Raw genomic sequence first — 23,560 nt, forward strand, 5'->3', positions numbered from 1 at the left:
ACAGGAGCTTAGGAACCCTTTTTGTTTCCTGACTCTGCCCCCATTGTGTGTCCCCCATTTTTCTGGAGCAGCTGGCTGGGGAGAATGTGTTCTGTGTGCCAGGAGCTACACCCTGGCATGGATGCTGTCATGTGGGTCCAACGTGGTCACTGCTGAGTCAGTTCCTTGTGCACACCAGAGAGGTGTTTAATTTGGGCACAGGTGTTGCACAGCTTCTTGTGAAGAAGCTTCTGAGGGCATGCTGCCCTGGTTCCATCCTGTTCCACCACAAGCTGCTGACCAGAGGTGTGTTGGGTGCAGGAGTGCCACAGGAGAGGCGTGGCAGGAGATCATGCTGTCCTGTCTGGAGGGCAAAGGCTGCGAGCCAGACACAACAGCAACGTCCGGGCAGAATGAGAACGAGCGCTGCGGCACCGACCTGGCCTACGTTTACTTTGTCTCCTTCATCTTCTTCTGCTCTTTCCTGGTGAGTTCTCTTCCCTGAGAGCCCTGGGTGTTCCTCTCATCAGCCTTCCAAACTGCATTTCCACCATAAGGTCAGCAATCATCTTCCATCTTCTCACCATTACTCCTCTTTCTTTCTCTCTCTCTCTCTCTCTCCCCCTTCCCTTCTGCTCCCTCTTGTCCCACTTTTCCTTTCTCTCTGCCTTTCTCCCTTTCACTTAGATGCTCAACCTGTTTGTGGCAGTCATCATGGACAATTTTGAATATCTGACTCGGGATTCCTCCATCCTGGGGCCTCACCACCTAGACGAGTTTGTCCGGATCTGGGCAGAGTATGACAGAGCAGCGTGGTATGTAGCCAGCTCTTTCTCTCCCAGGCAACCTCCCAGAGGTGGTTTTAAACAGATATCTCCTTGCTCTGCTACTGGAAACCACCTGTGGTCCTGGATTGGTCAGGGAAGGGCTGCTATCACCCACGGGCATTACAAAGGCAGCAGCTGGTTCCTACAGTGCCTGGCAGCACAGATGTCTTGGGTGATGTTCACAGTTTGCCATGGAGTTGATCCTGAGTGCTGGAGGTTCCTGCTCTTACTCTCCTCCCTGGCCAGCGTGCAGGTCCATCTCAGCCTCCTTCCCTGTCCCTGTGCACCATCTGGGTGCCTCTACCATAAGACCAGCTCCATCAGTTGGACCCAGCACCCACAGCACCCCATCAGAGCAGGAATGTGTGTGACTTATTCCCAGCCATGGGGAGATGTTGGGGGACTACTGGGGTCCTGCCAAGTCACCTGTGGAGAATTTTGAAGTCTGTCTGGGTTTGTGGAATTGTATTTCTATGTTGGCCAGCCTGCTCATCCCATCTGGAGATGGGAGGGCTTTGTTTCCTGCACTCATGTCTTTGCTGGTGAGGACCTCAGCAAAGGGGGCTCCCATTTGCAGGCAGCAGCCTGTTCCCAGCAATGGGGTGGGTTCATAGCAGCCATGCACACCCTGGTGACTAGACTTTGGCTCTGTCCCGTTGCTGCTGCTGCAGAGGACTTTGTCTCCACTGCCCCCCCAGGATGATCTGGGGTATCCCTAAGGCAGTTTGGAGCTCTTGGCAGCTCTGGGAGCATGTTTGTCCTCCACTCAACCCAGTGCTACCAGGGCATCTTGTGTAGCCTCTTCCTTCCTCTCACAGCCCAGAGACAGCCTCTTTGGAGCCATGACCCACCACTGCTATGCCAGGAAGCATGGGCAATCTTAGCTTGAGAGTCCTTGGCAGCCACATGTGCTCCCTTTGGAGACTCTTCATCTCCACTGATAATATCCTGCCCCTTGAGAGAACAGTCCCTGCCAAGATATTTTTTTATGCCTAATACCATCAGCTACCGGCATTTCTGTCCAGCCCCATGCAGCTCAGCACTGACCAGGTTCCTTCCTGCATGGCCCCTTCCAGCACTCTTGCTGCTGTGCAGCTCCCCCATGGGCAGGTGGGCATGCTTGTTAATGGGTCAGCATGCCTTGTGCAAGGGAAAGAGGTCACCATGGGTGAGTAAATGTCCTGATGAACAGCTAGAGAAGGGAAAGGAGGTGAGAGCAGTGAACCACCCAGTTTCTTGGTGTGGGACATTGACCCATGGCTTTTGGGAAGGATTTCTTCACACCAGGCAGTTGATTCACTCTTGCCCCCCATGTTGATGACCTGGGTCTCAAGGCCAGTCACTGTGGAAGTATGCCTGAACTGTCCTATCAATGCCATGCACCTCTCTGATTTATGAACAAGCCCTGCCCTGTAGTCATGTCAGTGGTTAGGGGACATGCACAGGAGCTGGTGGTGCTGGGCTTGTGGGGGCAGCCCTGGTCCCTGCTGCTGGGTGAGGAACAGGTGAGTATATCCACATGAGTCACACCACCTGAGTGGGGCACCAGTTCTGCATCCTGACACTGGGATCATCACACAAAGGTCTCACAAGGAGGCTGCACAGCACCAGAAGGGCTCAGGGACACTTGGGTTAGCTCTGGCCAGCAATGGAGAGGGGATGGGAGAAGAGCAAGGAGAAACCAGAGGCAAAGATGCTGCCTGGGTAGGATGGTAATGCTGTTCTTTGCCTCCTCGCGTGGTTTCCCTCGAAGCTTGTCTAAAGATGCCCAGGAGGCTGCAGCATGCTGCACCTCAGCACTTCCACCCCACACGGTTCCGCTTCCCAAAGGGCTCTGGTCTGGAGTGGAGTGGGGCTCTCAGCATCCAACAGCCCCTGCACCTTCTCCTGCCAGCTCTCCACCTTGACTGCTTCATTGTTCCAGCCGGTGCAGGAGGGATACAGGCTGTATCCTGCAGGGACTGCACCTGGGTCAGGGGAGATGTGCTTCTGCGGGCGAGAAGGGGCACGTGTATGGGAGGGTTTGCTTCTCACAATGTGGACCCTTGGCAGAGCGTGCTCTGGTGGTCAGAGCACAAGTTTGGACCACCACAGACCTAGGTGCTAGTGCCACAGCCACTAGTCACCAGCTGGTCACATTCTCTCTCCCCATCTCAGGTTCCCCAGATATCAGAGACATAAATGACTCAGCTGCCAACCTCCCTGAGACCCCGAGGGGACTAGAGAATTGGCCATGTGAGGGCAGGCTCTCTGGTGGCATGCTGAGAAGCAGCTCCAGCAAAACTGCTCCTGATGGCTGCAGGCTCACCTCATTTAAACTCCCAGCCCTTTCCCTTTCAGGTATAGGTGGCCAGGGGCACAGTGAGGAAGCATGATGGGGTGGTGTTTAACACCAAAACCATCCTTCATCAGGGTCAACATGGGTCAGTGTGGTGAGGTTTGAGCTGACTCTTGGTGGAGAAGGCAGTAGATGATGCTCACAGCTTTCCCTGCTCTGGGTGTGGCAGAGCCAGCAGGAGAAAGGCCGTGCACCCTTGAGGGTCTTGCCCTGCAGATGGCCCCAGCATCCCCTGGTTAAGCTCTCCATCCTCCCCTCCACCTTCTCAGTATCCTATTAACCCACCTGTGCTTCCTTTGCAGCGGCAGGATCTCGTATAAGGATATGTACAAATTAGTTCGGGTGATCTCGCCTCCTCTGGGCCTAGGAGAGAACTGCCCCTACAGGGTGGCGTGCAAGGTTTGCCTCCCAGTCCTCCGCCACAACCTGGCCACGGGACGCACCATCCACCCCTCCTTTCCCCCTGCTCCACCGCCACCGCGCCTCCCGAGGGAACCCTGACGTTGCTTTCCTTCGAGTTTAAAGAGGTCCGCGGCCTCCCAGAGCCAGCAGCTGTCCCCCAGCCAGGAGAGGCATGAGTGGGGCCAGGGGGTGCTCAGAGCCTCCCAGGGTGGGTTGCCACAAATTGCGTCCCCAGCCAGTCCCGTTGCCCGGGCTCCAGTGTCACAGAGAGCCTATGAAAGGTGCCAGGACAAATGCCACCATCTCTGCTTGGCTTCTCAAAGTGCCCTCACGTGAGAGCAGGATGCTTCTGGGGGGGCTTAGATGTGGTTTACTCCTCGGGTGGGAAGTAGGGGAGCAAAGGCAGGGGGACACTGAGGCCTTTGCCAGTATTTTGGAGTGTGAGGACTAAGGGGAGGATGGGGAAGCCTGAGTGACACCTGTCCTTGGGGGACATCATGCTGTGCACAACACACCTGGAGGACTCATGACTGCATCTCTTGGGAGAAAGACTGTTAGTCTTTCCCTTAGCTTGTTGGACCTGCCTGGGAGGTGGTGGCACCTGGATACGTCTCTGGAGCTCAACAGCTCCTCTTCTGCTTGAGCCGAGCTCCTGGCTGCTGGCCCTGAGTCCACAGCAGTGGTTTGGCCTCCTTGTGTCTCTCAGACTTGCAGGAGTTTATAAAATCTGATTTTTGGTGTGACAGCTGAGCAAAACCCTTCACCAGCCACCTTCTCAGAAGTGCCATGTTGCCTGTGTCTGTATCTGGGTCTATGGTATGAAAATATGAATCACAGAGCTTAGTCTTCCCTCTGCATCACTCACAGTATCCACAGAAATGTATAGGGCACCTCAAATGTGCCCAGCCATTGATCTTCCCTCTGCAGAACAAGAGGGCTCCTTGAAGTGGCACTGTGTAGTCACCACATCATTTTCACCACATCAGAAGTGCTTCTTCCAGCCAGCATCCCTGGAAAGGGTCTGTCATACTCCACAGGTGGTCATGGGGATCGTGCACACATTTGGAGTCTTGAAGTGGAGCACCACAAATAAAGCAGAGCAAGCAAGACAACACCTGGATGCTCAATCATCTTGTTTATGAAGAGGTATTTAGGCATAGGAGATTTCTTGTAGGAATCTCAGGTGGCTTATCCATTTGTGGAGGAGCTCCTTGCAGTCTTTCCACTCTTTGTTGCATCTCTGACAGAGGGTGGCAGGTCTGCTTGGACCTGCAGGTCCAAGGACACTTGCAGACAGAAGGCACCATCAGGAAGAATTTCTTGTCATTCTTGATGGACATCAGGGCTTCACTGGTGAACATTCTTCTTCTGGATCGCCTGGACATCAGAAAAGTACCTGTAAGGCTTCCTAGGAAGAAGGAGCCCTGCAGCAGTCTGGGCTTTCTCCTGACTCTGTGGGATGGACAGAGCAGTAGAGGTGAATAAACTCAAGAGGAGATGGAGACAGAGTGAGAACAGAACTTCTGCTGTCATGTGTGAGAGAATATCCCCATCTCTTCTTTGTGCTCCCTTGGTCTCTTCCCCTCTGTGCGTGGACATGAGAGATTTTTCAGAGACTCCTACTTCCCTGGAAGAATTCCTAAAAGGCAACTGAGGGAGAAAGAAAGCCCACACAGTCATTGCATCTTGCCATTGCAGTCCAGATCCCAAAATGCCAACCCCACTCATCAACTTGATGGGGAACTGCACATCACAGTGCACAGGTCCACACTGTGCAATGGAACAATGATGACTTGCAGAAACAGCCACCAACCTGTTTATGGAGTGCTGGACAGCATGCTCTGGAAGATATGGTTCTGGGGTAGGTTCAGGGCTCTGCACAAGGGTGCAGCATGGTGTGGAAGCATACCCACTAGGCCATCTGCAGGTGGACTAATGAGGGGACATTGATGTAGGAAGACTTCTTATGTAAGGCCAGCAAGCTCTGTCCTTATGCTGGGGAAGGCAGGTCTTGTAATCACATCTTGCTGGGACTGCATCCTGGCAGTCAGCTCCACTCTTTGAGGCTGTCTCTGTCTTTCTTCAACCCATCTGCTTCCAGCAGTCATGGAAATAAAGCAAAGGAAGCCAAGGAGGTAGACATCACCTTTGACTTCTGAAAGTAGCCCTTGAGATGATCATTGCTCTACAGACATTCATGTCTCCTATGGATGGATATCCATTCCTGTATTTCCTCTCACAGCAGTTAATACTCTGGTGCTGTGCTTCTAACAGCCTGGTACAACACAGTACTTATTTCCTAACCACAGGAGGACAGATGTCTCCCACATATCTTCTTCAATAACTCATGGGGATCTCTTGGAGCACCAGGACCAAGCTATCACTTCCTGGTGTTTTTACAGGCCACCCTGAGCCATAGCCACAGGGCTCATCTCCATCCAGACACAGGAGAGATGGCCAGCTTGTGCTTGGACCAGCTCTTGGGAGCTATCTTCATAGAATGGAATGGAACGGAACGGAATGGAATGGAATAGAATAAACCAGGTTGGAAGAGACCTTCAAGATCATCGCATCCAACCTATCATCCAACACCACCTAATCAACTAACCCATGCAACCAAGCACCCTGTCAAGTCTCCTCCTGAACACCTCCAGCGATGGCGACTCCACCACCTCCCCGGGCAGCCCATTCCAATGGGCAATCACTCTCTCTTGTGTAAAACTTCCTCCTGACCTCCAGCTGGAACCTCCCCTGGTGCAGCCTGAGACTGTGTCCTCTTGTTCTGGTGCTGGCTGCCTGAGAGAAGAGACCAACTTCTGCCTGTCTACAACCCCCCTTCAGATAGTTGGAGACAGCAGTAAGGTCACCCCTGAGTCTCCTCTTCTGCAAGCTAAGCAACCCCATCTCCCTCAGCCTCTCCTCATAGGGCTTGTGTTCCAAGCCCCTCACCAACTTCATTGCCCTTCTCTGGACATGCTCCAGCAAGTCAACATTCTTGTTCAGGTGGATATCATTCCACATGCCTACCTGCACTACATTCTGAGGGGTTGAGGTTTCTGGGCATGGTTGTGCTGCTCAAAACACTTCAAGATGTCTGCTCAGATAAGCACCAAAGCCCTTCTGTGAGAATATCACAGTTCTCTTGTGGATCTTCTTGGTTACTGATGTTCCTGTCATGGGAATCTGTTCCTCCTTCAATGTATGGAGAAGCTCAGTAGGATCTAGAGCGTCCTGTGTGTGCTACAGTCCCCCTTGCCAGGAGGACTGGGTAGAAGATCACTCACTTGCTTCCTTTCTGCACAACATTCTTGAGCATGAAAACTTCCAAGTCATCTTCTCCGCTTCAGGCATCTTGAGCTTGGTGCACATCCAGCTCTGCCAAGGCACTGCTTAAGGACACCCGGACCTGGATATTTCTTCTTGTTCGTCCTACTTAATATTCTCCAGTGCTGTTATCAGTCCTCTTTCCAGCCTGTTTAGATGTGTCAGATCTCACAGGGGATGGCTTGCCCAGCTTGTTCTGTGCTTGCTTCCCAAATGTCTCCTGTTCGGGGTAGTCACTGTTTCTAGTTCTCATCTGAAATGTCAGGACTTATCTTTATGGGGGTCTCTCTCCAGGAGTCTGCTTCCAAAGCAGCAGTACCCCCTTAGAAGAGAAGCTGTAGTCTTCTCCCCTTTCCACGCTGCTCTGAGCACATGGGTAGGGAAAAGGCCAAAATCCCATGGTGAGGGATTAGTTTTTCAGTGGTGCCCTCTTTCCCAGGTCACCCCAGACGAGACGAGTTCCTCTCCAGCAGTATCCTGGCACTAAGGTTCAATGCCTTTGTTGTTGTGAGGTTGTCCTTGCCCAGTAAATCCTTCTGAGTATTGCAGTACAGGGAAGACACCTGACATAAGGGGAAGAAGAGGTGGCCAAGATCAGGATCCCTGGGAGAGGTACTTGGGTGGCCTCCTGAATATTGCACAGAAAGCGAGAAGCAGCCCAGAAACCTCAGCCTGGCAGAGAGCTCAAGGCGTCATCGGGTGGCCCAGTTTTGGTAGCGTTCCTCACTGCAGCAATCCCAGGCAGGTCCTTATGGAGCAGAGGAGCGAGAGGTGGGGATCCGTCCTGGGCGCCTCCCTTGGGAAACCCAAACGAACCCCAATGTTGGAAGGCCCAAACAGCTGCCTCTGCTGAGACTCTTTAAACTCCAACCTGGTGGAACTTGCAGCCGCATGTGGGAGAGAGGCAGGGCGGGAGCATGGCATGTACGACTTTTCCTCCCAGTTTTTGTTTTTTTTCAGCCAATTCAGCATGCCTTTTGCACTGGTGCATGGTGGGAAAGTGGTCCATCCGCAGAGCCAGACGGAAGCAACTGGGCATCTTCCTTTGACAAGTGACCCTGGCCCACTGCCTTCTATGCAAGATGCTGCCTCCCAATTGCATAGACCTAATCGAGCTGGGGATACACAGCCTTCTGGCTATGGGTTAGGTGGCCCTCATGCAAAGCAATACCCAGGTTGTCCCCCCCCCGAGCCCGGGAGGGAAGATGCTACGGAGGCCACAGAGCACTGTGGTACAAACCACCCTTATCTTCAATAACCCATGGCCTGAGCGCCGTGTATCTGATTTATACCACTCACACACAGCCCTGGAACCTGTGGGACAAGTTGGGGGCTGCTGGAGGGCTTTAGGAAAGTTTGGGTTTAGACCAGAGAAGGAAGGACACCCAGACTGCTAGCGAGACAGGCGCTCAAGGCCAGCAGCAGAGAGGAGAGGGGTGAGTCGCTTTCTGCCAGCATTCCTGGGTCTGTGTGAGCAGTGCTATAAATCCACATCAGGACAGTCTCTCACGTATGATTTGCCTTGATTAACGGGTTTCCTGTTCTTTTCCTGTTTGTCCGTTTGTTTTTTCTCTTCTGTTCTCCTGTACTATTTTTGTTTGTACGTGGTTTTTTTTTTCGGCTCTCTGGGAATGCCTCCTCTCTCTCTCTCTGCATCTCCCTCCCTCCCCTTCCCCCTCCATGAGCAGTGGCCGAATCCATTACACTGAGATGTATGAAATGCTGACTCTTATGTCACCACCGCTAGGCCTCGGCAAGAGATGTCCTTCCAAAGTGGCCTATAAGGTAGATCAACCCTTCCTTCTACGGGGCTAGAGCCGAGCAGGAGCCGGGGCTCAAGGGAGCTGCGGGAGGTGGGACTCTGGGGATCTGGGGAGGCACTGGCGACATCCAATGTGTTTAGCTCGCTCCTGGGGAGCTTGCTGTGCTTAGAGGAGTCCTGGCCATGCTGGCTGGTCTCCACTGCCCACTTATGTAATGTTGCTGTGGTCACTTGCAAGCACAGGGAGCTCTGGGATGGAAGACTCTGAAGGAAGAGGAGAGACAGAATCATCAGTAGGGTGGGAATGGGAAGGCTGGAGAAGATGAGGTGTGAGGAGCAGCCCTGTAGCACAGTCAGGAGAGTGGCATATTCTTAGGAGCTCATTGACCCAATCTAGTCCCCTGGGCTTGGAACTGTCCTTGTCCCAGCCAGCACAGAAACAGGGCTTAATGCCCACGGAAAGGGGAAGCAGATGGGCAGCAAGGATGTGTCCTCTAACAGCAGTTCTGCAGTGTGTGAGGAGCCAGATGCATTAGCACGAGCTGCCCCAAGGATGGCTGGTGCAAGGCAAAGCCAGGTGCCTCTGAGCTGACCCCTCTTTACCTCCTGGGGAGGCGGCTGGCAGTTGGTTCACAGCACAGGCACAGCATAGGCATGAAGCAGGAGTGTGGGAAACCCTGACGGAAGTGGGATGGGAGCTGTTAGGATAGGATCTGGAGCTACGGATCAATGTGTTGCCCAGGTCTGGAGCAAAGTGAAGCTTGGCCAGGGGCTGCTGCCTGCAGCCCTTTGATCAGCACCCAAGGCTAGCGAAGGAGAGACTTCTGCACACCTACAAACATGCTGCCACCCTCTCCAGCTCTCAGGTGTTTGTTCAGACGTGCATACATCCCCCATCACACTTTTTCCAGGAGAAATGGGAGGCTTGAAGCCAAGGAAAGGACATGAGAAGCCGGGTGAAAAGAAATGGGCAGGGAAGGGATGACCCAAAGGTATTCACAAAGCAAAAATATACTCTCTGGAAAGTGGATCTGGTCACTTCGGTTTGCACCCCACCTGCCCAGGGTGGGGAAGGAGCATGGCGTGCCTAACCTGCCTTGGTTGCCCTTCTTCTGCCTCTTTCCTTCTGCATTTTTTTCTCCCCTTCCTTCCCTCCCCCACCCTTGGATAATTTGGACCCTGTGCATGTGCTGGCAAACTTCATCTCTAAAAGACGCAAAAAGGGAGCGCCAGGATGTAGCATGCTAGAGGAATCCAGCTGATCTGAAGTCCCTGAAGGTTAGGGACCCTCCTCTCCCCTGCCCCAGGTGGGAAGGGTTGAGAGCTGGAAAGCCAAACCACCCAGGAACGGAAACCTGAGCCCCCTCTGCCCTTCCTGAGCATTCCTCAGGCCCGCATCCCTAATGGATCAGGTGTGTCTTCCCCAAAGAGCCGGGAGGTGCCGTGGCAGCCCCGGTGCAGTGCGGAGGGGGCTCAGGGGCCATTCCTGGGGTGCAGGAGGAGCCCTGGAAGGCAGTGAGCCGGTGTCCTGGGGTGGAAGGAGCCGGGGGAGGGGAGAGGGGGGTTGGGGGTGGGGTGATCCTTGCCCTTCTTTTTTGGCTGTGCTGTTTTGACACTGTTTTGTTGCTTTTTATTTTTTAATTATTCCCCCCCCCCCCCTCCTTCTTTGTTTAATGTTTAATTTCTTTTCCTCCAGCCCGGTCGATGTGTTTTTCGATATTGTTTTCCGTCCGCTGTTTTCTTCTCTCTCTTGCGCAGAGACTGGTGCTGATGAACATGCCTGTGGCCGAGGACATGACGGTCCACTTCACCTCCACCCTGATGGCGCTGATACGCACGGCCTTGGACATCAAAATCGCCAAAGGTAAGGTGGAGGGGAGGGAGCTAGAGAGAGGACAGAGCCAAGAGGGCTACCTTGAGTCCTGTGTCCACCTCTGGGCTCCTCGATTTTAGAAGGATGGCTCTCCCAGGCACAGAGGGACCTGGCTGCTGCTTGTGGAGCTCACTTCAACAAGGACACTTGAATATACCCAGAGAAGGGCAATGAGGCTGGTGAGAGGTCTCCAGCACAAGCACTATGAGGAGAGGCTGAGGAAGCTGGGGTTGTTTAGCCTGGAGGAGACTCAGGGGAAGCCTTATTGCTTCCTACAATTACCTGAATGGAGGTTGTAGACAGGTGGAGGTTGGTCTCTTTTCCCAGGCAACCAGCACCAGAACAAGAGGACACAGTCTCAAGCGGTGCCAGGGGAAGTTTAGAATCATAGAATCAATAAGGTTGGAAAAGACCTCAAAGATCATCAAGTTTAAGCTCGAGGTGAGGAGAAAGTTCTTCACAGAAAGAGAGATTGGCCCTTGGAATGTGCTGCCCAGGGAGGTGGTGGAGTCCCTGTCCCTGGAGGTGTTAAAAAAAGGATTGGATGTGGCACTTGGAGTCATGGTTTAGTAGTCATGAGGTGTTAGGTATTTAGAATAGAATAGAATAGAATAGAATAGAATAGAATAGAATAGAATAGAATTAACCAGGTTGGAAAATACCTTTGAGATCATCGAGTCCAACCTATCATCCAACACTATCTAATCGACTAAACCATGGCACCAAGCACCCCATCCAGTCTCTACCTAAACACCACCAGTGATGGTGACTCCACCACCTCCCTGGGCAGCCCATTCCAATGGCCAATCACTCTTTCTATGAAAAACTTCTTCCCAACATCCAGCCTAAACCTCCCCTGGTGCAGCTTGAGACTGTGTCCTCTTGTTCTGGTGCTGGTTGCCTGGGAGAAGAGACCAACCCCCACCTGGCTACAACCTCCTTTCAGGTAATAGGTAACAGATTAGTCTTGATGATGTCTCAGGTCTTTTCCAACCTGGCTGATTGTATCATTTGGACAAGCTGAAGACATCACAGCCAAGTTGTGGTCAGTCGCTGTGGTGCTTTGGCTGTGCCCCACGTTGTCATCTGGGATTTACCCCAAGGAGTAAATTGCCACACTACACAGAATTTGCAAGTGAAGTGAAATAATTATTTGCAAAAATAGGCTAAATATAAAAGGTAATAAACAATGCACAAATACATATAACATTTGAAAGCTAAATGAAGTTATTGATTGCAAAAATAGGCTAAATAGAAAAGGTAATAAACATCTACAAATACATATGTACATATACCACTAGACAATAGCCAAGCTACAGACTCCCCCTGGGCACCACCCTGGACAAAAGCCCCGAGGGCTGTTGCCAGCTAACAAGTTATTATCTCTCTCTGTCATCCCTGCCACTGTTCCTTACCATAACCTAAATGATCAAGCCAAGCAAGCAAGATCAGAAACACAGACAGGGGGAAGAAGCAAGCAAGACAGAGAACAAGCTGTGCTTTCAGCCTATAGAGAAGTCCTGCAGACCACTGAAATGGGATAAATCATATCTCTTGTGTTCTGTTCAGGCTCCTGGGGAATGTTCATCCCCTGGACCCTCTCCATTTTTCTGGGGAACTCTTATTTACAATTAGGACACTAGGGCACTAGCCCTAAACCTGCAACAATCACCCAGAGCCTGGCCTGTGAATGGAAGTGATTACCTTGAGCAGGCAAATTTTCACTGCTCTCTGTTAAAAATCTATTTCTTTAGGGAAGAGGTGATCAGTTTCCCTCTAAAAGCTGCTTCTAGAAAGCAGAAACAGCTCAATGTCCACCAGGTGAAGGCACAGAGAGAGAATTCCCCATCCTCTCTATGTACAAAGCAAACCAAGGAGGGAAAAGATCACATGTGCTTGGCTTCCTAAGGCTGTGGAGAACAGAAATATCTATGTCAGGGAGGAGAACATGTTCAGAACTGGAAAACCTGCTTTGTTGTTGTTGCTGGAAATGCTCTGATTCATCAGATCAAAAGCTTTCTGCAGAAACATGCCATTTGCAATAAAACATCCCCTGGGAACAGCTCTGCTGTTGGAAGAAAACCCAACCCAGGGCAAGATAGCAGCACAAGCCCAGTTCTCAGACAGCTCCTTGTATCTTGAATCAATGGGCTCAAGCCCCTCTAGGTAAAGCAGAGATCTGAACCTGGATCTCCTACAGCTTGGCAGAGTTGCCCTGGGCTCTAGTACCTCTGGTTGGCACGTGTTGACAGCTCCCTCTGAGCCTGGGCCTTCCTAAGCTCAGCAAGCCCTTCACCACTGTCCAGAGAACTCTGCTCTGCTTGCACAATGCCACCAAACATTTAAGTATTTCAGCCAAGTGGAGCTGCTCTTTCACCAGCACATGATCTGCTCACCAGAAAAGAGAAAGTGGGGCAGCAGCAGGTGTGTGTGGGCTGGAGTAGGATTGGAGCTGCAGAGACGGACCCAAGGCAAGCTTGAAGATGGCAGCTTTGAGTGGGAGGGCAGGGGATGGGGAGATGGAGGCACACATATGGATGGGGATGGTAGGAAGGTTTCCCTGTGAGAGCAGGAGACCAAGCTCACTGATGCAAGATGGCCCTCCCAGCACACAGGGACCTGGTTGCTGCTTGTGGAGCTCACTTCAACAAGGGCATGGGGGTCTTTTCAGTTGGATCGTGGTGCCAGGTCTTGATGTGGGTGCACAGACCTTTCTTTTTCACCCTGCTGTTCAAGGTGGTGCAGATTGGCAGCAGCTGGACGCCGAGCTTCAAAAGGAGATCCTGACCATTTGGCCTCACCTGTCCCAGAAGATGCTTGACCTGTTGGTACCCATGCCAAAAAGTGAGTGGGGGAGGCTGTCATTGCTGCCAAGCTTACATCATGCATGCAGCAGCTTCTTCCCAAGGGGAGGTGGGGACCAATCAGACTCATCCCCAGCTGAGGGAGAAGTGGGAAAAGTGTGCTGCTTACAGCCTTGCTCTGCCTGGCTGTTTGGGAGCCCTCTTGAAAAACACCCAGTTTGCAATTACCAACTGCTACCAAACCCACAGTCTCTTGTAAATCATTTCTGGAGCATCTGAGGCCAGGAGGCTGAGCATCACTTGCTCTGTTACATGTGATGATGTGATGAAGATGGTGGGTTACGATGATGCTTTCAAGCCATCTCCATCCATTTTATCTCAACATGGAGCATCCTCTCTCTTTTGGAGCAGAGAGCAAAGTTTGAGGGTCACCAGGCTATCTATCCCACAGCAAGACTGGGGGATCCCAGGATCCATGCTGCTTAACACACAAGTGTCCCTACTTTGTTTCCTCTTCTGCTGTCAGCCTCTGACCTGACTGTTGGCAAAATATATGCAGCCATGATGATCATGGATTACTACAAGCAGTGCAAAGCAAAGAAGCAGCGGCAGCAGCTGGAGGAGCAGGTGAGGCTCAGCAAGGGCACATGGTGGGGAGGATGGGGGTGTTCAGAGCCCCCTCACTGCTTCCTACCATGTCCCAACCAAACATGCAGCTGAGGGCTGAAGATGGTGTCACAGGTTAGGCTTTGGTGACTACAGGGTGCACACATGTACATCCTTGGTCCCTGACAGTGACTATGAGCACGCCTGTGCCTTGCCAAGCAGTGGGGACTTGGTTGGTGGAGCACTGGATGTTCACCTACATTTCCTGCAGGCTCAGCAGCTTCTTTTCCTCAATACAGAAAAATGCCCCCATGTTCCAGCGCATGGAGCCATCCTCCTTGCCGCAGGAAATCATCTCCAACGCGAAGGCTCTGCCTTACCTCCAGCAAGACACGCTCTCGGGCCTGTGAGTATTGCTCTGAGAGGAATGGAGGTCATCCTGTCACTTCTCTGTTCCTGCAGCCCTTGTTTTGTTCTGTGGAGCTGGTGCTGAGATGCACAGAAGGTTAAAGAGCTGCTGAGAGGAGTTTGGGATAGAAAGCTCCTAGCACAAAGCTTTAGCAGGATTCCAGGTAGTTGGTGTGCATCAGCATCACCAACAGCAGTGGAGGTGGCCAAGGGGGATGGCCAAGTGTCTGCATGGACCATGGCAGCACTAAGTGCAAGCTCACTTACCTAGAAGGGTTTGGGGATGGATCTGAACCTCAAGACACATTCAGCAGTGGATCCCTGGGTGGTGCAGGGTTGGTAGAGGATCCCGGCACCCTGGCTGGAGGGAATGAGATGGGAGTTGGCAGGAATGAGGTGAGCTGCTGGCACTGTGCTTGGGATGTCCCCAGTGCTGCCATGGGACCCCTGGTGTCCTCTCCTGCCTGGATACCATTTCAGGTCTCTAAGGAATATGTCCTGGGGGTCTTTACAATCTGGGGGGCAAGCATGAGGGGGGCAGCTCTGAGTCACTGGAGAGGCAACGCCTAGCAATGGCAGCACCTGGCTTGTGGCTTTCCTGAGACCAGACTGTCACAGAGTCATAGAATCATCTGGCTGGAAGAGACCTTTAGAATCATCAAGTCCAACCATTAACCCAGCACTGCTAGGCCACCACTAAACCATACCTCTAGGCACCTCACCTACATGGTTTTTAAATCCCTTCAGGAATGACTTCACCATTTCCCCAGGCAGCCCATTCAAGGGCTTGACAACTCATTTGGTGAAGAAATTTTTCCTAATGTCTGACCTAAACCTCCCCTGGCAGAAGTTGAGGCTCTTGTCCCATCACAGTCACCTCTCTTTGCAGGAGCGGCCGAAGCGGGTTTCCCTCGCTGAGCCCGCTCTCACCACAGGAGATCTTCCAGCTGGCATGCATGGATCCATCCCAGGAGCAGTTCCAGGAGCACCAGTCTCTGGTAAAGTCACACACTGCCAGGCAGACACTTACCTGCATTCCCAGTGAAGATGCTGGTGGGCCTGGGGAGGTGCGGGGCTGCCGGCACAGTGGTGAAATGCTGCTCCTTGCCCTTGTGGCAGCAAGCACCACAGAGAGGTGGCAGCTGCTGGGGCATGTGTGGACCCAAAGCAGGGAAAAAGCATCCCTGAATGTCCCCCAGCTGGGGCTCTGGGGCGAGGGGACTCAGCTGTCCCTGGCCCACTCCTGAATGGTGGGGCCAGGCAGCAACGAATGCTCTTGGAATGAGAGCTGTGGCCAAGGTCCAGCGTCCTGCAGTAAGATTTCCTTCTCTCCACAGGCTGCTCTGTTTTGCCACTGAGGGCTCACTTCAGTGGGTTTCCCCGTGCAGAGTGGTGCTATCTGATGTTTCTGGATTCATGTTCATTTTGTTGTCAGTGCTGGTGTCCCCCAGTCCCAAAGTGAGCTGTCAATCAAACTGTCTCCCACGGGAGCGCACCCCTCCGGCCTCACACGCACGCCGGCCGGCAGCAGCAGTGTCTGTCTGTCTGTCTGTATATCTCTATATACATACCTGTATATACCTCTCCATGTCTGTGTGTGTGCCCTGGGGCACCACCCCGATGCTGTCTCAGATGCAGTGTTGTACCACTGTGCATCTCCAGCCCAGTCCGTGTCCCTGGGGTCTGTAGTACTCTGTGTGAGCTGTGTACCCCTGCCCTGCTGCCCTGGCCATGCCACCATCCTGCTGGTGAGGAGGTGGCAGACAGAATCACCTGGTTGGAAAAGACCTCAAGATCATTGAGTCCAGCCATATCCAAACATTTCCCTGTACATGACTGTTAGACCATGTCCCTAAGCTCCCCATTTTTTAAACCCCTGCAGAGATGGTGACTCCACCACTTCCCTGGGCAGCCTGTTTCAGTGGAAAAAATTTTCCTAATGTCCAACCTAAACCTCCCCTGGTGAAACTTGAGGCCACTTCTTCATGTCCTGCTAGGGAGAAGGGGCTGAGCCTCACCTCACTACAACCTGCTTTCAAGGGGATATAGAGGGCAATGAGGTCTTTCCTCAGCCTCCTCTTCTCCAGACTAAGCAACCCCAGTTCCCTCAGCCACCCCTCACCAGATTCTTTGCCCTTTTCTGGACACAGTCCGGTACCTCAATGTCCTTCTTGAAGTGAGGGGCCCAAAACTGAACCCAGCATTTGTGGTGTGACATCACCAGTGCCAAGTACAGGGGCCCAACCACTTCCCTGGTCCTGCTGGCCACACTACTGCTGATACAAGCCAGGATTCTTGTTGAGATCTCACCCCCTTAAAATCACCTTCTAGTAGATCTCCAGAATCACTCACTATCCATCTCCTTGACAGCACATCCTATACAAGAGTCCCCTAATCTGGAAATTAACCAAAGTGCAAAGGTACCACAGGTAGCCAGAAAGCATTTAAAAGAGGGTAAGAGAGAAAATCCCATACATTTGTCTTCTTCTGGCAAAAGGAGAAGGAGTTAAAACCTGAGCAGTCAAGGTGTCACCAAGTCCAGGCAAGGTTTCCATCGCCCCTGAAGAGGTTCAAGATGAATTAGCCCTCAGGCAAGCCTGAAACACCACATATGGGCTCACCTGCAATGGATTGTGAATTGGATTTCTCAGTCATGACATGATGGATGAGATGTTTGAGTTGAGATTTCTGAGGCTCCCTTTTTGGCCCTCTTAAGCTGCACAAGCAGGACTGTCCCTTGCAAACGGGGCAGAAGCAGCATGCTGCCCTGCTCCAATCCCATCCCAAGAGCTTGGCTGTGTCTTTATTTCCAGGAGCCAGAGGTTAGGGACTTTCAAAGAGTGCAGCCCTCTAACCGTGGCAGCTACCTTCCCGTGGACACTCAGGACCATGCTGTCTCTGGGAGGGCCTCCTCCATGCCTCGTCTCACTGTGGATCCCCAGGTAAAACCAAGCAAAGCCCCCGTGGGTGCTGGGTCCGAACAAAGCCTACCAGGTAACACTGGGGCTTCTCTCTGTGCTGAACAAGTGTGGCAAGCCCCATGGCTTCCTTTGATACCAGAGCATCTCCCCATCTTTGGGGTGCTGCACAAGTAGGAGATCTGATGTTCCTCTACATGGGAGACACCAGCGGCAGAAAGCAGCCAGGGGAATTGATCTCCTGGTTCATGTGGAAGGTCCACGGTGGAGCAGGGCCACACCAGGATGTTGCAGGGTCCCCATGCAGTGGGACACACCTCATTTCCTCCAGCTTTAGGTGCTGGCTAAGGTTTGAGGAGTGCCATCCCAGCTCTCAGGCCATCTCCCAGGTGATGAAAAGCCTTTTCCTTCCTTCCCTGTTGTCCCAACACACACGCTTCTCCATCTGTCCAGGGGAACCCAGGCCACATCTCACCTTCTTGTTTGTCTGCCTGGTTTCTCTGTCATTCTGTCTTGTACTTGGCCTCCACCAAGACACAGACACTCTGTGGGGTTGTTTTGCTGTGAAGTCTCTGGGTCTGCTTTCTCACAGAGTCCCTGCTGTCAGTGCTGGTGTCAGGTGTCCTGGCGCTTTGGTGGGGCATGAAGAGGAAGTGAGGCTTTGCCTTCTGGGCTTTATTGACAAAAGGGAAGGGATGGGAGCACAAAGGACATGGTGCAGAGGAGAGGAGACAAGGAGAATGGCCTGAGGTTGCAGAGGCAAGAAGCTGCTAGGAGAAAGCCAAGGAACATATAGGAGATGATGTTTTCCACAGCACATGTGAGAGCACAGGTTAGGAGGAGGGGAGATGGGAAAAGGAGAAGCATGGAAGAGAGAAAGGAAAGGAGAATAAAACAATAGCATGAGTTGGGAGAGAGGGAATGAGCATGGGGAAAGGGGATGCAGGAATACAGGACCAAGGATGGTGCTGCCACTGGAAAAGTGGAAGCAGCCAGGAAAATGAGCACCAAGTGAAGGGCACTGAAAGATCCTCCCTCTCTCACTGATGTCTCTGCTCCACTTGATCCTGTTCCCAAGGCAGGGAGGGATGCTGAGACAGCCTGGAGGGGCAATAGTCTGGATGCTGCTGCTCTGCTCCCAGCACACCTGGGCTTGAATCACCATTGCTGGCTTTGCTGGTGGAGCACAGGTCCCAGCTGGGGCAGAAGAGCTCACAAGCACGAAAGCTCAGCCCCATTTTCCTCCCACCCCTGTTTTGTGCAAGGATTATGTAGGGGTGCTGTGCTTGGGCTGGCCACTCCCCCGGCTCTGAATCTCCCCATGCCAGAGGCTGGTGTGCTGGTGGGTGAACTGGTCAACTGCTCAACGACCACCACCCCCAGCCCTGCCTCGTCCTAAGCTGCTCCCCGGCCGGCCGGGGCTGCTTGCAGGTGGTGACAGACACCAGCTCGATGCGGCGCTCGTTTTCCACCATCCGGGACAAGCGCACCAACAGCTCCTGGCTGGATGAGTTCTCCATGGAGCGCAGCAGCGACAACACCTACAAGTCCCGCCGGCGCAGCTACCACTCCTCGCTCCAGCTCTCCGCCCGACGCCTCAACGCCGACTCGGGTGAGCAAGGGCAGGAGGCCCCATCCCGCACCAGCAGCAAAAGTGCCTCCTCCAGGTGAGCATCCTCTGCTCCCGGGTCAGGGCCAGAGGAGACTGACCGGGCTGTCCTGCAGGTCACCGGTCCGAGGGGCATCGCTCGGGTGGCAGAGAGCGGGGCCGATCCAAAGAGCGCAAGCACTTGCTGTCCCCTGACATCTCCCGCTGCAACTCGGAGGAGAGGAGTCCCCAGGCGCACGACGAGTCACCGGAGCGGCGGCGTGAGTCCCGGTCGCCCAGCGAGGGCAGGTCGCAGACACCCAACAGGCAGGTGGGTGACAAAACCTCTTTTCATCGCAAAAGGAAGCGTAGAAAAAGCTTCTTGCCAAAACCATGGAGATAGGCCCCGACTCTGGGAGCTCTGTGACACCTCTCCCCCCTGTGCTGGCATCTCCATGTGTTCTGTGAGATGGGCAGATTAGGGAGGCAGAGCAGCTGCGGAGCAGCTGGCACCCTGCAGAGCATCTGAGGAGTGGGGTGCATCTCCACACTGTCTGTCACCGCTGCAGCATCAGCTGTCTGCCAAGGGTGAGGTCCACCCATCAAAACCATCCCTCTGTGATGCAGAGAGCAGGATGTTGTGAGGGACTTTGTCAAAGGCCTTACAGAAGTCCAGACAGGTGGCATCTGTAGTTTTTCACTTGTCCACTGATGTAATCACTCCTCTCTGAAGGCTGCTATGTTAGTCAGGCAAGATCTGCTCCTCATGAGGCCAAAGGGCCTGTGTGAACCTCCTGAGGTTCAATGAGGTCAAGTGCACGGTCCAACACTTGGGTTGGGTGATCCTCAGTATGAGTCCAGGCTGGGGAAGATTAAGAGATTGAGAGCAGCCCTGCAGAGAAGAACTTTGGGGTCTTGCTAGATAAAAATCAACCATGTCCTAGGCTGCATCCCCAGCAGGTCCAGGAAAAGGATTCTGCCCCTCTGTTCTGCTGAGACCCCACCAGCAGTGCTGGGTTCAGCTCTGGAGTCCTCAGCACAGGAAGAAGCAAAGGCTCTGAGAAGACCTTATTGTAGCCTTCCAGTACTTAAAGCAGGGGCTAAAGGGCAGGTGGGGACAGACTTTTTTTAGAAGGGCCTCTTTTGGCAGGACAAGGGTGGATGGTTTTAAACTAAAAGAGGGAGATTTAGGCTAGATACCAGAAGAAATACTTTACACTGCAGGTGGTGAAATAGTGGTGAGGTTGCCAGAGTGGTGGGAGATGGATGCCCCATCCCTGGAAACCATCCAGGTGAGGTTGGATGGGGCTGTGAGCAACCTGCTCTAGTCGCAGATGTCGCTGCTCACTGCAGGGAGGCTGGGCTAGATAGCCTTAAAGGTCCCTTTCAGCCCAAACCAGTCTGTGATTGTGTGATTGTACGAAATACTACTGCTTGAGTGTGCTTGAAGCCCATGGAGATGCTGCCTGTAGATACCAGCAGCTGGTGAGCTGTTTGCTCTTCCTGCAGCAGGGTTGCAGATGCTTTTCCTTTTGGCCAGCAAGAGCAGACATCATAGTTTCATAGTTTCATAGTTTCATTCAGGGTTGGAAGGGACCACAAGGATCATCTAGTTCCAACCCCCCTGCCATGGGCAGGGACACCCCACACTAGATCAGGCTGGACAGAGCCTCATCCAGCCTGCTCTTAAACACCCCCAGGGACGGGGCCTCGACCACCTCCCTGGACAACCCATTCCAGGGTTTCACCACTCTCATGGTGAAGAACCTCCTCCTCACATCCAGCCTGAATCTCCCCACCTCCAGCTTCATTCCATTCCCCCTAGTCCTGTCACTACCTGACATCCTGAGAAGTCCTTCCCCAGCCTTCCTGTAGGCCCCCTTCAGATACTGGAAGGCAACAATTAGGTCTCCTCGGAGCCTTCTCTTCTGCAGACTGAACAGCCCCAACTCCTTCAGTCTGTCCTCATAGGAGAGGTGCTCCAGCCCTCTGATCATCCTCGTGGCCCTTCTCTGGACACGTTCCAGCACCTCCACATCCCTCTTGTAATAGGGGCTCCAGAACTGGACACAGTACGCCAGGTGGGGTCTCACCAGGGCTGAGTAGAGGGGGAGGATCACCTCCCTCGACCTGCTAGCCACACTTCTCCTGATGCAGCCCAGGATCTGATTGGCTTTGCGGGCTGCAAGTGCACACTGAGCATCTCTGTCCCTGGAGCAAAGTCCCAGCCAGGAGCGGGGCAGGCTGGGGTGCAGTGGGGAGGATGCAGCAGGGAGCCCCAGCTCAGAGCAGAGGGCAGTGGGTGCACAGCTCTGCCCATCATCCCAGTGTTCCCGGGTGTGTTGCAGGGAACGGGCTCTCTGAGCGAAAGCTCCATCCCCTCCATCTCGGACACCAGCACCCCCCCGGCGAGGCCGCCGCCAGCTCCCGCCGGTGCCCCCGAAGCCGCGTCCCCTCCTCTCCTACGCCTCCATGCTGCGGCACGCCGGAGACGCCTCCCCACCCGCCGAGGAGAGCGAAGGGGGTTCCCCGCTCCTCTCCTCCACCTTAGAGCCCAACGCCGCCGGCCTGACCGAGTCTTCCAGCTCCCCGGCGGGGAAGCAGAGCCGACAGTCCACCCCGCAGCGCTACATCTCAGAGCCCTACCTGGCCCTGCACGACGACTCGCACGCCTCAGACTGCGGTGAGGAGGAGACGCTCACCTTCGAGGCGGCCGTCGCCACCAGCCTCGGCCGCTCCAACACCATCGGCTCGGCCCCGCCGCTGCGGCACAGCTGGCAGATGCCCAACGGGCACTACCGGCGGCGGAGGCGAGGGGCAGGGCAGGGCGTGATGTGCGGGGCCAGCATCGATGTGCTCAGCGACACCGAGGAAGACGACAAGTGCTAGAAGCTGCCGCCTCCCCTCGCCCTGCCCCATCTCGGCTCCCCCACCCCAACCCATCATCCCCACCGCCACCCTGCCCCTCTCCAATGCATGCTCTTTGCCACGCCTGGGAATGAAACAAAACCAAAAAAAAAAAACAACCCCAAACGCAGGGGGGAAAGGAGAAAAACCAAACCGACCAGAATGGAGGGGGAAAGGGAAGAAAAACAAAGGAAAAAAAGAAAAGGGAAAAGAAAAAGAGCAACAAAAAAGTCTTTGTGCAAAAAAAAAAAAAAAAAAAAAAATTAAACCCTGTTGACTTTCATTTGGTACTATCACCTTTTTTTTTTTTTTTTTTTTTCTGCACAGAGAAGCCTTTGATGGGTGGCAGAGTGGTCCAGCCAGGCACATGTGCTGAGGGGCAAATGAGACACACCTCCCCACACCCCTCCCTCGGGTCCTGCCCCGAGCAGGGCCCCCAGGAAGGTTCATCCTGATGGTTTTCCTCTCCCCCGAGGCCGCAGAGTCTCAGCCAAGGGGGTCCCAGGGCACCCACTTCCCTCTCTCGCTCAGGCTCGTGCTGCTGTGGCTCTGAATTTCCCTCCCTGAGCTTCTCATCCAGCCTGGAAAAAGGATGAGGCGTCACAGCGGGATGCAGGGGCTGAGGGGTCGGGGTGCACCGGGCGGACCAGAGCGGCTCTACCTGCCTGAAGTGGGGCAAACCCGAAGCCAACTGGTTTGTCCTGGAGCTGGCAGGGGGGAGGGAGGGGGAGTGCTGGCCAATGTATCCTGTCTCCCACCAACATATAGTTATTTCTGTAGGGAGATCCCTAGGTGTGCCTGTGCGTGTACATACAGGGGGTGTACATATATTTATACGCTGTATATATAAAGATACACACACACATGGATTGGTTTCAGTCATCTGATGATGCTGGGAAGCCCCTCGGGGCCCTTCCTGCCCACACCCCCTTTAGTGGGGGCAGGACCAAGCTGTGCGCCTGATGCTGTAGCAGAGCATTGGGAGCGTCACACTGTTCCCCTCATCCCATCCCAGATGTTTCCAGCGGTGGCAATGGAATTTTCTCTGTTAAGAGGTGGCCGTGGTGAGGGGGGGTCTTTGGGCAACTCTAGGATGCCCAAGGGACAAGGACAGGGCTGTCCCTGGGGGGTCAGAAGGGCAACAAGTCTGGTGAAGGGTCTCGAGAACAAGTCATAGGAGGAGAGGTTGAGGGGCTTGGCATTGCTTAGTCTGGGGAAAAGGAGGCTGAGGGGAGACCTCATTGCTCTCTACAACTTCCTGACAGGAGGCTGGAGTGAGGTGGGGGTTCTCACTAGTACCAGGTGACAGGATGAGGGGAAATGGCCTGAAGTCGTGCCAGGGCATGTTGAGGTTGGATATTAGGAAACATTTCTTTCCTGAAAGAGTGGTCAGGCGTTGGAACAGGCTGCCCAGGGAGGTGGTGGAGTCACCATCCCTGGTGGTGTCCAGGAAACTCGTGGACGTGGCACTTCAGGATGTGGTTTGATGGCCATGGTGGTGTTGGGTTGACAGTTGGACTCACTGATCTTGGAGGTCTTTTCCAACCAAACCAATTCTATGATTCAGCTCGCTTGGCGTGGTGGTGCCAGTGGGTTGGTGGCAAGCCTCTCACAGGCCTCTTTGCTGTGTTTTCCCAGGAAAAGATTCCTATGTCCACAGGGGAGAGATGATGCTGTGCTTGTGTGACAGTACCCTGAGCTCTGCCCTCTAGGACAGAGGCACCCAGCTTTGGTGCTTCCCCTGCTTTCATTTCTCCTGCAGCTATGGCCACTGCCTGCTCCCAGAGCTGGCATCCCCTTCAGAAGGGGCTGTCATGGGGGTGG

The 23,560-nt window shown here is 53.6% G+C and overlaps 1 protein-coding gene across 1 annotated transcript in view; it reads left to right on the plus strand.

The window, feature by feature from the left end:
• The window catches only part of CACNA1E (calcium voltage-gated channel subunit alpha1 E), a 136,899-nt gene extending 115,128 nt beyond the window's left edge, over positions 1-21,771 (plus strand). Inside the window, 13 exon segments of the mRNA XM_068141457.1 lie at positions 301-466; positions 667-794; positions 8,559-8,655; positions 10,391-10,496; positions 13,242-13,349; positions 13,836-13,936; positions 14,215-14,321; positions 15,213-15,321; positions 17,137-17,265; positions 18,673-18,853; positions 18,967-19,160; positions 21,178-21,231; positions 21,233-21,771. Coding sequence (XP_067997558.1) covers positions 301-466; positions 667-794; positions 8,559-8,655; positions 10,391-10,496; positions 13,242-13,349; positions 13,836-13,936; positions 14,215-14,321; positions 15,213-15,321; positions 17,137-17,265; positions 18,673-18,853; positions 18,967-19,160; positions 21,178-21,231; positions 21,233-21,718 — 1,966 coding nt within the window. The 3' untranslated portion in view covers positions 21,719-21,771.
• The last annotated feature ends 1,789 nt before the right edge of the window (positions 21,772-23,560 follow it).

This window comes from Melanerpes formicivorus, unplaced genomic scaffold, assembly GCF_026170545.1.
Source record: "Melanerpes formicivorus ecotype bairdi unplaced genomic scaffold, bMelFor1.0.p_v2 SCAF_7, whole genome shotgun sequence".
Lineage (NCBI taxonomy): Eukaryota > Metazoa > Chordata > Aves > Piciformes > Picidae > Melanerpes > Melanerpes formicivorus.